The sequence below is a fragment of the Zingiber officinale genome, chromosome 6A (assembly GCF_018446385.1).
Source record: "Zingiber officinale cultivar Zhangliang chromosome 6A, Zo_v1.1, whole genome shotgun sequence".
NCBI classification, from domain to species: Eukaryota; Viridiplantae; Streptophyta; class Magnoliopsida; order Zingiberales; family Zingiberaceae; genus Zingiber; species Zingiber officinale.
In genome coordinates this window covers 143,392,542-143,407,256 of record NC_055997.1, presented here as the reverse complement: position 1 = coordinate 143,407,256, position 14,715 = coordinate 143,392,542, and the positions used below count along the sequence as shown (strand labels likewise).

The window sequence follows — 14,715 nt, the reverse complement described above, 5'->3', positions numbered from 1 at the left end:
TGAAGGCCGCATAATAAGTTTTCCTTGAGAACAAGCAGAACATGAGAATTCATTAAATTGGAGAATCTTCTGGTTCTTTAATGGGTGTCCATGTGAATTCTTGATAATTTTTTGAAACATTGTAGAACCAGGATGTCCCAATCGGTCATGCCAAAGTATAAAATCATTTGAATCAGTAAACTTCGGGTTTACTATTGCATTTGTTTCTACTGCATATATTATTGTGTAATACAAACCAGATAAGAAAGCAGGTAATCTTTCATATACATGTTTCTTACCCAACACTAATTTTGTAATATAGAGATATTCAATATTCTCATCATATGTTTCAATGTGATATCCATTTCGGCGAATATCTTTGAAACTTAGCAAATTTCTTTGAGACTTAGGAGAGAACAATGCATTGTCAATAACAAATTTTGTTCCTCTAAATAATGATATATTAGCTCTTCCGGAACCTTCAATAATATTTGTAGTACCAGATATTGTATTAACATTACTTTCACCCATTTCTAAATAAGAAAAATATTTTTCCTTTTTGAATATAGAATGTGTCGTTGCACTATCAATAAGACATAAATCTCCATTATTGAATCCAAAAGCCATGATATTCTTCATTAAAACAAAAGAGATACATAATGAGAAACAACTAAAAGATTAGAAAAAGGAAACATAACTGCAAATGAACTAATTTATTTTAAAATATTTGATTAATTTAGACATTTCCATAAATATCTTTATTTCCAGTCAAATTGTCTATCCCTCCATCAGGATCTGCAAAGAAATCAGAAACATCCAAATGTGTTGTCATAGAAGGACCAACAATTGTGTTATTGTCTTGAAAGACAACATTGGTCTCTATATCTTTTGCCTTGCCCTTTAAAGAGGCTTGGTAGAGATCAATAAAGTATTTTGGCGTACGACAAGTACGTGACCAATGCCCTTTCATGCCACATCTATAACATGAATTTTTTGATTTCTTTTCGTCATTATCTTGTCCACTTTGAATCCTTTTACCATTGTCATTTGTCCACTTTTGATGGACATTATTGTTAACCCACTTCTGGTGAGTTGTTGTGTTTCTTTTATTATAACCATCATGATTTTCTTCAGATCGATCATTTCCGTATCTACGACCACGACCACGGCCACGACCACGGCCACGACCACGACCACGACCATGATTAAATTTTTGTCTGTGCTGTCGTTTATCATTTTTACCAGTTATCTCATTCACTTCAGGGATTGGACTAGCACCAGTTGGACGGATCTCATGATTTTTCATCAAAAGCTCATTATTTTGCTCAGCCACCAGAAGACATGTAATCAACTCAGAATATTTCTTAAAACCTTTCTCTCTATATTGTTGCTGCAGGAGCATGTTAGATGCATGAAAGGTAGAATATGTTTTTTCCAACATATCTTCATCAGTAATTTTTTCACCACATAATTTTAATTTTGAGCTAATTCTAAACATTGCTGAGTTATATTCACTTACAGATTTAAAAGCTTGTAAACGTAAATGAATCCATTCATAACGAGCATTTGGAAGAATCACGGTTTTATAATGGTTATACCTTTCCTTCAAATTATTCCATAGCTCAAGTGGATCTTTAATTGTCAAATATTCAATTTTCAATGCTTCATGAAGATGGTGACGAATGAATATCATTGCTTTTGCGCGATTTTGTAAAGATTCCTTATTTCCATCTTTTATGGTGTCTCCAAGACCCATAGCATCCAAATGAATCTCCGCATCCAAAATTCATGATAGATAATTTTTTCCCGAAATGTCAAGAGCCACAAACTCTAACTTTGAAAGATTGGACATAGTAAGAATCTATTACAAAGAAAACTAAATTATTAATAATAATTATCGTGCATCATATATATTTATTAATAAATGATAAAACATGATATAATCAAAAGATGATTTTGTAATACTTAACTGTAAAATATTGTAAAATGTTTAAAACGTTGCAAATCATACAAATAAGTAACTAACTAATAGTTAATTGGATAATAGCTAATAAATGATAAAGGAACTATAAATTTAATTTCTTGGCATGTGAATAATTTTGATTGAGAATATATATATATATAAATATATCTATACATTTTTTTTTAATATTACCTATAATTGATTTAAAAGAAAAAGTAGAGCTCTTCGTGCTGATAACGTGTTATAAAATTATATAAGTAATTGCATATAAAAATGAAGTATTATTAACCTTTTCTCTTTTTTCTCTCTTTTTCTTACTTCATGAAATGAACATATACATATGTATTTATAGGTATACAATCATATTAAAACTCCTCATGAATTTATATAACTTAGGAGTTTAAAAGAAAATAGGTTATGTAGATGAGGGAGTTTATGAAGTCATTAGGGGTTATGGACATCCACATATTTTATTTTTCAACAAAGAGAAGGTTTTGATGAGACATCAAAAAGGAATTAAGATTTAAAAAAGAAGGATCAATTAAAATAAAATGATTTTAAATATAACTAGCAACTGGAAAACGAATGAGTTAAATGATATCTAATATAAAAGTCCAAATGGCCCCCATTGAAGGATTTAATTAGTGATAATTATATTTGGTGAACTTATTAAGTAGTCAAATAAAAGACTTTTTCTCATCACTTATAAAGTTATAATCAAAAGTAATTGTTTGATGATGATGACCTATTAACCTATAACAAAACATTCACTATACAAAAGTCTTAATTTTGTGCAATTCAAAGTAGCTTTAAACATTCTACTATTTTTTATACCATCGGTACCTAAATCACACCACACTAACTCTGTTAATTCGTATCCAACAAAGTTAAATGAATAGAAAAAAAAGATTTAATTAAATAGAAGATAAGCCATGCCTACAACAAAATTGACAAAGTTTATAGCCATTAGGAAAGAAAAAGAGTTGTTATCGGTCCTAGTGTTGGGCGGAGTTGGCTGAGTTTGCTCCTAAGACATAGAACTTAAGTATCGCGGCGAGGAAGAGTCATGGTGAGGAGAGGGAGCTTTGGAGTCGTGGCGAGGACAAACGAAAAGTCGCGGTGACTGGCGAGGAGAGGGAACTTTGGAGTCTCGGCGAGGACAAGCTTGTCGAGAGGGGAAAGGGAACTTGGAAGTCAGGGTGAGGACTCTGACAAGGAATGGCGGTGAGGACGGTGTCAAACAATGGAGGCGGGGATCGGGGATTTATATATATATATATATATAAGAGAAAAAATATCAGAAAAAAAAGATAGACACATAAATTAATGACCTATCATTTTTACTTTTATGGGCTCTATCATTTTATATGTCTATCCCTTAGATTTTACTTGAGATTTTTCCTTCTGCACATCATTTTTCATATATATAAAAGGACCTTACCCAACACATCTTGTACAAACCTCAAAAAAAATTAATTTAATTTTTTTTTATTAAGTATTATAATACAATCCCAACCCCTAAATTCTAAAAGTAAAATTTTTTTAACATAACCCAAAGCTTAACAAAATAAATTAATTAATTAAAAAAATACGCTATCACGGACCAAGTCTGCATTAAGGATAACAATGGGTAGGATTTCATATCCTCCGTACCCATCTCCATTTATTATATCTATACTCATACTCATCCTCAAACTCATCGGATATTTAACTTTCATACTTATCTCTATATCTGTCGGAGTTTCGGGTATTCATATACTACTCATCATCTTATTACTCCTTACCATTTTCATTTTTTTTTAAAAAAAAAAATCAATGTACTTGTCAGCTCTTCCTCCTCTCACGTAAACTTTTCCTCGTCTCACGCTCTTTAGATCGGTGAACATTTCTCATAGAAAAGAAGATAAGATACTAGTTGATGACCAGATAAAGAGACAAACTAAGACTTTTTTTTTCTAAGATGGAAATATATATATCGGGTATCGGGTAAAGTATGGATAGGATTTTACCACATTCGTCTCCATACCCATACTTGAAATACCCATACTTGAAATACTCATACTTGAAATACCCATACCTGAATAAGAATATTCATTTACTATAATTAGGTATAAAATTCTCTCCATATCCTTCTCCATTCAAATCGAATATCGAATTACTCATTAAATTCAGATGAAATTATCATCCCTAGTATGCATCAGTTGTGCATGTGTAGGGATTGGATAAGGTTGGGATACCCAATTGGAACACTTGATGGTATCCTTTATAAATTAAAGAGAGAAGGTTTTGATGAGACATGAAAAAGAAATTAAGAATTTGCAAAAAAAAAAAAAAAAAAAAAAAAAAAAGAAGAAGAAGAAGAAGAAGGATCAATTAAAATAAGATGATTTTAAATACAATTAGCAAATGGAAAACGAATGAGTTAAGGACATTAATTACAAGGTTGATTATTTTATTTGGTTTAATTTTAAACTTGTAATGTAATCTGGATTACAAAAGGTAGTGAAGTTTTGTAATCTAGATTATAAAGCAAATACTATGTAATCGGATTACATTACGAAGTCACCGTTTAACCAAAATTTAAATGCCGAATATACCCCTAGTCCACTATGACCGTCATCCACTGTCGTCGGCTGGCGCTAGCCACCGCCGTCGACCCCGCCTGTCGATCGTCACCATCGCCGCGGTGGTCGCTGGCGATCGTCGCCGTCGTCGGTTGCCGGTGGTGGCTACCGGCGGAGGAGGCGACGACCGTTGGTTGCCACAAGCTCCGGCAGAGGTGCGACGACCATCGGTAGAGGTCGCAGAATATTTTTGTCATTTTATAATAATACGAATTACATTTTTTATGAAAAATAATGGACACCAAACAAAAGAGTTTAATCATCCTTGTAATCAAAGATTACATATATTACATTACCAAACGTAGTAATGTAATCAAGATTACATTACATTGCATTACAAATTTGATTACATTATAAGCAAGATTACATTACACCCAACCAAACGTAGCCTAAATGAAATCTAATAAGAAAGTCCAAATGGCCCAATTGTAGGATTTAATTAGTTATTGCCTATTATATTTTTCACCTCACAAATATCATTTTAGTTTCATTATATCAATTATGTCTATAATTGTTATATATAATATGTTAAAATAAATTTATTTAGTACTTTTATTTTAAATTATTATATATGAAGTATTATTATATTCAAATATTTTTTTAAAATTTAATTTAAATTATTCAAAATTGATTAAAATAAATATTTTTATAGAATTTATGATAATAATTACAATAATTGTTATAATTGTGTTAAAGTGATTTAATCTAGAGTGATTTTGATTTAGTTTGAATAATTTAGATTAAATTCAGAAAAACTATTTTAATATAAGTGTATTTTAAGTGGTAATTTTATTTAAATTAAGTACTTTTAAATAGCTACTATATTCTAAAATAATAATATTTTTGAAAATCCTTTTGATATTTTTTTAAGGATGCCTTTACCGTAAATAAAAAAATAAAAAAATAATAATAAATAAGTGCATCTTTCCAAATTATTTTGTACTTTGATTAAAAAAGTCATGCACCATAATCCATAATGCTTACGATTAGCTTCTAATCTTAGCGGGGGTGTATTGTTTGGATTTTGTCTATTGTAAGAAACAGATCTAAAATATTAGTTATTTAGATAGGTCTGTGTAAGCGTTTTTCAATTTATGCTGATAGTCGTTGAAAACTTCTGTGAGATTGAGCCAATTACCTTAAAGATTAGTTGATTTGAAGAACTCGATACTTAGATTAAAAAAAATAATTAAGTTTTAAAAAATTAATTAATTAAAAGTAGATTGCCTTAAAAGTTTTATTAAGTTAATTTAAAATTATCAACATATGTTTGGCTTGCCCAGAATAATGTTTGACAAATTCAATTTTCCTCTATAAATATTCATTTTTTAGCATTTCAATTCTTGGCACATACATCTCCCTTGGACATTTTACCCCCATTTTTTGTAATAATTCCTATATATTTGTAGATGATATTCTTGTTTTCTATTCAAATTTTATAAATTATTACTTAAAATGGAGATTATAAAAAACTTCCATTAATATTAAATTTTAAGGGGTGAGATCCAATCACATTGAATCTATTATACATAATTTTATTTTGCATTATAGTACACGAGGCTATTTTCTTAAGTCAAACTCATGTCTTTAAGGCTAATTATTCGACAATAATTTTATCCATTAAAACTCCCCTTTTAAGTAAAATGCAGATACAAAATTGTCCATGAAAAGTGCATTATGCAATGAGTATAAATGATACATCAGGTCGTCAACAAACACCTTTCCTTTCTTATTCGATAAAGAGATTATATTTATTATTATAACAATGATGTCACAATCAGTCAGTAGTATAACGTAACTACCCAGCAACCAACCCACCCGATCCACCGTAACCAACATCCCAACTACCTCTGGATGGAGGATCTCCTACGACTTGATAATATTTGGCATCTGCATTCGTTTTCAGAGACGCACTGCCCTCGCCCGGAGTGTAAGCTTGGTTGTCTTCCCCTATGAACTGTGCATTCGTAAAAAAGCTGGCTTTACCATGCCCTTCATGGGGAGAATGACCATTCCCCATGGGAGGAGACGGCACATCGTTGGGTGTACGCACTTGACCTCCAAATTGTATCAATTTCGACACGTCTAAATTAGGGAAAAGCTCCTTTGGCCAATATCCAAGATTCCTATCCACTATTGACAACCACCAGTTACCACGTTCAGGATCCTGCATCCATTATATATATGAAACATATACGTTTAAAAATATATACAATCATTCAGTATATAAATACAATATATATAACTAAACTACCTTTAGTATTTGAAAGCCAAAGTATGCTTGTTTGCCTCCGTACGTAGAAAGGTCACTACCGGTGAAGGCAAATCCAGGTCCAAGGGTTGCTGAAACTTGTACGAACCCTTTGCAATTTAAGTTCATGCAGCCCGTCTGGTAACCGTCGATCTGAATGTATACATTATCATGTGTGAGATATATACTTAAGACACTTTTAAAAAATCGCAGTTTAGTTGTTTTTAGAGTATATATACTTACGGTAAAAAAAGTGAAAAAACGACTAGAAGTATCCTTATATAGCTGGGGATAAACCTGAAATAATAATAATAATAATAAAAAGGAAATTAATTACAAGAATCAACAAATTGATTTTATGAGAAATATGCATGCATATGAAAGACTTACGTGCCATCCGGTTTGAATAACATTCAGGTCATCATAATCACCATCGACGTCTCCCATGATCCATACTTGATTTTGAGAGACTTGATTTGGCCGCACATTTGGGAGTGCCCACGTAGTGACCTTTGATTGAAAGCCATGGTAACGACCGTTTTCGCTCTCAGCTATCGCATACTGCACTCACAAATTCAACAGTATTATCATTCAATTAATTTAATTAAGGAATTAACTAACTGCTGGAACTCTACTTTTGTGATGATATTTGTGAGTGTTTTTGCTATTTACATAATTCTGTTCGGAAGAATCAAGAACATGATATCTAGAGCCATAGTTCCTGAAGTATTTGGGTAGTTCTTTCGCTATGATTAGATCTTCTTTTCGAGTTCGACGAATGATAACAGTTCCTAGAGGACAAGTATCGTTGAAGCCTTGATCTAAAAGTGATTTGATTTTTTCATCCATAGTCACATTGTTCTTCGTTTGAAAACTTGGTCGTATCTGCAAACACATACATATAAATTAAGTAAATCTATTTGTTGGCTAATATAAAAAATCATGTATATAGTTAATTAAATACCTGTAGCTTATGATTTTTCAGAGCAGGATGATCAAATGCAGGTTGTTTGTACATTTCGATGCAGTCAAAAAGATCCCCAGTGAAGGACTGCAGCAGCGAAGTAAACGTAGAAAAAAAACAAAATTATATATCATCAATATGACAATAATATTATCAAAATGAATATAACTGATATACCTTGAGGGTTTTGACCGGGGGTTTGTTGAGGCTTTGGAGTTCATTCTCTAACTCCAGATCTTCTTCCTCAGTCAAGGGAATATTGCTTCTTCCTTCAATTGAACAAAGCAAAAGAGAGAAGAGCAACGACGAGAAAATAAGGCGCATTGACGCCATGATGAAACGATTTTGCTCCTACTTCTCTTCTCGTGTGAATATCTATTTATATTATAAAAAATTCTAGAACCAAAATAAATGACAGGTTAATATGTACTAAATATGAGGTCTGTATATATATGTAATATTAAATATGACATAAATGTTTTTTTGTAACTACAAATAAATTTCTATATATATGTATCATCAAATTAATTGATTGATTACTTAATCCAAGCATTGATGTCAAAAATATTCTTGAAATATAAAATTCTCTATACAATTATTTGTTATATAGTAATAAATTTATTTCATATTAACTAATTATATTATAATATTAATGACTTGACCTAATATTAATCTTGTTACTTCTAAGAAAAGGATAATTTAAAGGATAGATTCCAATTTCCAAGAGTCGAAACCCTTTTCTCTGATTATTTAATTAAAAATGATAGACTGTTTGATTTAAAATCTGTATGCGGATTGTTTTTCTTTTTTATTTTATCCTCAGCGTTTTACGAGAGGATAAACTCAAAGCTCTAGAATTTTTAGAAGGCGCATCATTCATTTTTCTCTAAAAAAATACCTAACTAAATAAAAAAAGTAAAATTTTAATTATTTTATTAAGAAATTTCATATAAAAGTCATTGATGATTTTAAAAGCTCATTTTTTTAAAAATAAATCATTAAAATCATGAGGATTTCTTAAATTTATTCATTTTTTAAAATTTTAGAGTTTTAATAAAAACAATTTAAATTTTAAAAATATAAAAAATTATGATGATTTCTTAAATGATTCACATGGTAAAATATTGGTTGTTTAATTTCGATAAATTTTTCCTGACTGGTCTAGCATTCAACGTGCACAGACACTGTTCAAAAAAAATCCTCGCCTAGTGCTGCCTAAGCGGTCGACGGCAGCCCACCACCCCTTGATAATTCATTTATTTGATACTGTTTATGTTGGATAATTTTGAGCAAATTACATTTGCTAATTACCACATTTTAGATGTTTACAAATTAAGAATCATTTTGAGCTTAAATATATTTTTCATCTTAATGCATGAGATGATAGTTCTTATAAAACCTAAGTCGCATGAACTCTGAACGCAGCGAAATTGTCATTGTTCTTCATGTAGAGCTCGTCGATCCGACAATCTTGGCGAAGAAGAAGAAGGAGAATAAGATTGGTCTTCCGGAGGAGTTAGGGTTGATGGTGCCGAATCCTCTTCGTCAATAGGGAACGAAGAGACGTCTCAAAATGATGCCCTAATTCTCTGGGGACCAACCTATTATATAGTGCACATCCATTATCAGCCCATAGATGATAATGGATGTGGGTAATGAGTTCTACACATATGAGATCACATCTAATAACCCAAAAACTCAATAACTTTAAGTTAGATCACTTAAACGAGTTCAGATCGTATTCACGTGTGTAACTTACAAATAAGCTCACCTAATAAGTATAATTATATCCAACAATCTTTCACTTGGGCTATATGTTGCTTGTATGTGAAATACAATCAAAACTATAGTTGATATCAAACTTTATTAGTACAAATACCCCTGTAAACAATCTGGTCAATTAACTTCATTGGTATATGACTAAACAAGTCATAGCTATTGTATATGATCGTAACAAGCCCCAACGTAATCACAATACCAATATCATTAATAACATAGATCAAGACATAAATATATAAAGTGAAAATTACATGAAATGTGATCAATACATGTCAATTTCCAACTAGTCCTAAGATGATCTCAAAAGAGATTAGATCATATTTACAAAATATTTTATGCTGAACTACAATAGCAAATTATGATCCAAACTGTATGATTCCAAAAGGAATCTGTTTTATATTTACAAACATCAAATGTTAAATAGCAACAATAAATAATGATATCATAGTCAGGTGTCAAACAAACATATAAATTTCCATTAATGTTTTGAACTTTAAGTATGTACAATAATCAAAATAAATGTTTATCTTTATTAATCAACATAGAGTAATAAATACAGACTCTTACTAGATGAGTTCTTCTTCCATAAGAAGGACTCTTATATCAACAACATGCGCATCAAACACTTTAGGCACTAAGCCTTTAGTGAGTGGATCGACCAATATGGAATCTATGCTAATGTGCTCTACCATAATCTAACAACTCTGAACTCTTTCTTTAACTGCTAGAAACTTGATGTGAATGTGTTTATACCTCAACAAATTATGGTTATTCTTGGCATAAAGTTCTGCGGCTTTATTATCATAGTAGATCCTCAATGGCCTGTTAATGTCATCAATAATCTACAATGTTGTGATGAAGTTCTGTAACCAAATCCTGTAATTGGATGCTTAATAGCATGTTACCAACTCTGCCTCTATAGTAGAAGTGGCTACTAGCGTTTATTTAATGCTCTTCCAAGATATAACCCCTCCAACAAGCATGAAAATATAGCTCAAAGTAGATCTCCTGCTATCCAAGCATCCAACAAAATCGAAGTCTGAATATCTAATCACCTCCAGATGATCTGATCTGCGTTACATGAGTATATATCCTTTAGTTCTTTGCAAATATCGCATCACTCTCTTTACCGCTTTCCAGTGCGATGGTCCTGAGTTATTTACATATTTGCCTAACATTCCCACTATAATGTCATATCTGGTTGAGTACAAACTTGTGCATACATGAGGCTTCCCACTGCTGACGCATATGGGAATTATTCTATCTCCTTTATTTCAAATTAAATCTATGGACACTGCTGCAAGCTAAACTTGTCACCTCTTGACATAGGTGTGTCACTAGGTGTACAATTCTGCATATCATACCTTATAAGCACCTTTTCAATATAGCCATGTTGTGAAAGTCCAAGAATGTCTCTTGAACGATCATGATAGATTTGTATGCCTAAAGCAAAGGATGCTTCACTAAGATCTTTCATTTCAAAATTACCTGATAGAAATGACTTGGTTTGATGTAGCATACCCTTATTATTGCTCACAAGCAATATATTATCTACATACAAAACAAGTATAACAAACTTACTTCCACTGAACTTGAATATATGTACTGATCAATGGGATTCTCTTTAAATCCAAATGAGGTAACCACTTGATCAAATTTTCAGTACCATTAACGAGATGCCTGCTTTAAACCATAAATGAACTTCTTTAATCTACATACTAGATGCTTTAAATCTTTAGACTCAAAGTTCTCTGGTTACACCATATATATAGACTCCTCTATGTCTCCATTGAGGAATGCAATCTTTACATCCATTTGATGTAGCTCCAAATCATAATGAGCTACAAGTGTCATGATTACTCTAAGAGAGTCTTTTGTCGACACAAGTGAGAAAGTCTCCTTGTAATCAATATCTTTTTTCTGAGTGAATCCCTTGGCAACAAGACAAGCCTTATACTTTTCAATATTATCCCTTGAATCCCACTTGATTTTAAATATTCATTTACATCCAATCGGCTTCTTGCCTTCAGGCAATTCGATAAGTTCTCAAATGACATTGTCTACCATAGACTTCAACTCTTCTTGCATGGCATTAATCCACCTTTTAGGGTTAGAGCATTGTTTGACTTCTTGGAAAGATGTAGGATCACCTTCTAACCCTATGTTAAAGTCATGCTCTGGGAGATAAACATAATCATGAGAATTTGTGATTCTCTATTCCCTTATAGATCGCCTTAAAGGCACTTGTGTTTAAGGTGGTTAAGGTACTTGCTCATCAATATGAGGCAATACTTCAATTTCAGTGGCAGACTCCTCTAATTGCATTGGAGATGTCATGGAATATCTTGGTTCACTATGCTCACTGGATGTGTAATATCCATAATATGCGGTGTGGTAACTACACCACTATTGGTCGCACTAGTAGTGATCACAGGAGGATTGCCAATGCATTCCTCAAAAGATATTTCCCTGATCTTATCACTCCCGCTGTCCTCAATGAACTTGACATTTCCCATTTCGAAGAAGGATCTATTAGAGGGATCATAAAATTTATATCCTCTTGATTTCTCAGAATAACCTATAAAATTACAGCTAACTGTTCTTGAGTCCCGTTTTCTTTCATAGGCTTGTAAGGCCTAGCTTTAGCTAGACAACCCTAAACGTGTAAATATCTAATGCTAGGATTTCTACACATCCAGATCTCAAATGAGGTTTTAGTTACTGCCTTACTAGGTACTCTATTGAGTAGGTAAACTATAGTCTTGAGAACTTCATCCCACAAGCACTCTGGTAGAGAAGTGAAAGTCATTATACTTCTTGCCATGTTTTTTAGGGTTCGATTACGACATTCGGCTACACCATTCTGATTGGGAGTACCAGGCATGGTATATTGAGGCATAATCTCACACTCAGCAAGGTAATTCGCAAAAGGTCCTAGACATTGTTCACCTGATCCATCATATCGACCGTAATATTCACGTCCAGGATCAGATCGGACGACTTTAATTTTCTTACCTAGTTAAAGTTCAAATTCGGCTTTGAAAATTTTAAGCATCTCCAAAGATTGTGATTTCTCATGAATAAGGTATAGATAGCCAAATCTAGAATAGTCGTATATGAAACTAATAAAATATGTGTGTCTATTCCAAGGTACCTTAGGGAATGGTCCACAAATGTCTGTATGTATTAGCTCCAAAATATCACTATAACGGCTAGCCCCCTTGTTCCTTTTATTTGTGGTCTTCCCTTAACACACTCTATTTAGATATCAAAGTCTGACATATCAAGGGAATCGAGAATTCCATGTGACATTAACCTTTTTAGACTTTGTTTAGATATATATCCTAAACGCCTATGCCACAACATGGAAAAATTCTCGTTGGTCAATTTACGTTTTGTACCTATACTATACACTATTACGTTATCAACCGTAGAAGTAAAGGTGTTCAATATATAAAGCTTATCAACCAAGGAACCATTACCAACCAACACTGAATTCAAGAAAATACTGAAAATTCTATTTTTAAATGAACAAGAATAACGTGATTTATCCAAACAAGAAAATGAAATTAAATTTTGTTGAAAAGATGGTACAATAATTATATTTTTTAAATTCAAAAAAAATATTAGTTCCTAAATAGAGCCTAAAAACAGCAATCGACTCAATTTCAACCTTCTTTCAATTTCCTATATAGACGTATCTTTCACCATCAAGCGGACGTCGACTCGTGAGACAACCCTGCATAGTGACACTTATGTGAGTAGTAGCACCGGTATCTATCCACCAAGTGTTAGTGGGTACAATAGCTAGATTGACTTCTGAACTAATAAAGTTGAGAAGTTTATCTTTCTTTACATGTTAGTTGGTGTACTTGAGGTAATCTTTCTTCATATGACCTTTCTTCTTGCAAAAGAAACAAGTGGATTTCTTATCCTACTTCTTGTGCTCCTTATGGCAATTCATTGCCTCCAGAATCTGCATTTTATTTTCCTTTTCCTTTGTTATTGATCCTCTTTCATTTCTTACTCGTACTTTCAGAACCAAATGCTAAGTGAGCACTCTCAGATATCTCAATCTTTAGTCTCCCCTCCTCTTGCACACATTGAGCAATGAGCTCATTCAATTTCTACTTTTCCTTTTGAGTATTATACGATATCTTTAAAGGAGTGAACCATGCAGGTAGAGACATCAAGACGAAATGCACTAACATACACTTAGACATATCAAGTTTTAGTGCTTTTAAACTTGTCACTATATTGGACATCTCCATAATGTACTCCTTTATGTTTCCTTTATTATTGTACCGCATGGTTACCAACTTCGTAAGAAGTGTGGTAATCTTGGACTTTTCATTTGAGGTGAATTGGTCTGTTGATTGGTCCAAGAAACTCCTAGTATCTCCTCCCTCCGTTATTGAGCCCTTTATTGGTGTTGGTATGGAAAGCTTCATGATACTCAGACACATGTGATTTGATTTCTCTCACAGCTGAAATTCAGCCCTCTGCTCTATAGTGCTAGCACTGGTCAGAAGTGCGGGGTGATCATTCCTTAATGCATAATCTAAGTCTATGCAACCTAAGACTACGATCACATATTCTTTCCATTCAGTAAAATTTGAATCAGTTAATGTTGGGATGTTATTAATGCTGGCAGTTATAGATTGTACTAAAATTTAAAGAGAGAAATTTATTTAAACTTACGATTTAATTAAAGCCAAGAACATATAAGTAATATAAAATTATGTAAATAAAATAAAATTTTAAATGCATATAATGAGCTCTTTATAAGATACCAAGTACAACATAATGTGCCTTCCTTTAAGCCGACATATTATTTATTAGCGATATACTCTAATATAACTCAAACTTTAATTGGTCACACAATGTGCCTTCCTTTGGACCAACCATTGTGCACATAATATGATACTTTATATGAGTTATATTTTGGTCCATAACTCACAGCAACCTTAATCAACCACATAATATGTTTTCCTTTGAGCTAACATATTTTGTGCATGATCTGAATAAAATAATACTTTGTTCCATAGTTGTAAGCTACCTTATGCATATATCTGGCATGAAAGTAACCTTCCTTTGGGCCGATTCCTTTTAGCATAGATATACATCTACCAACACAAAATGCACTAAACCTATC

The 14,715-nt window shown here is 32.3% G+C and overlaps 2 protein-coding genes across 2 annotated transcripts; both read right to left on the bottom strand.

Moving 5' to 3' along the window:
* Nucleotides 1-715: 715 nt before the first annotated feature.
* On the bottom strand, nt 716-1,735 carry LOC121995422. The gene has a single exon (XM_042549166.1). The coding sequence runs from the start codon at nt 1,733-1,735 to the stop codon at nt 716-718; it is 1,020 nt and encodes a 339-aa protein (XP_042405100.1).
* A 4,629-nt stretch (nt 1,736-6,364) lies between these two features.
* On the bottom strand, nt 6,365-8,105 carry LOC121995421. The gene is made up of 7 exons (XM_042549165.1): nt 7,959-8,105; nt 7,782-7,868; nt 7,490-7,702; nt 7,208-7,378; nt 7,061-7,114; nt 6,821-6,970; nt 6,365-6,733 (listed from the first exon to the last, which is right to left on the bottom strand). The coding sequence occupies exons 1-7, from the start codon at nt 8,103-8,105 to the stop codon at nt 6,365-6,367; spliced, it is 1,191 nt and encodes a 396-aa protein (XP_042405099.1).
* Between the last annotated feature and the right edge of the window lie 6,610 nt (nt 8,106-14,715).

Bases quoted from the DNA above. Each gene is read 5' to 3' on its own strand.
- LOC121995422 (XM_042549166.1), bottom strand. From the start codon at position 1,735: ATGGGTCTTGGAGACACCATAAAAGATGGAAATAAGGAATCTTTACAA.
- LOC121995421 (XM_042549165.1), bottom strand. From the start codon at position 8,105: ATGCGCCTTATTTTCTCGTCGTTGCTCTTCTCTCTTTTGCTTTGTTCA. The intron at 7,379-7,489 runs GTAAATAGCAAA...TTGTGAGTGCAG, and splicing joins ATTCTTCCGAACAGAATTAT to TATGCGATAGCTGAGAGCGA. The intron at 6,734-6,820 runs GTAGTTTAGTTA...TAATGGATGCAG, and splicing joins TTGGCTTTCAAATACTAAAG to GATCCTGAACGTGGTAACTG.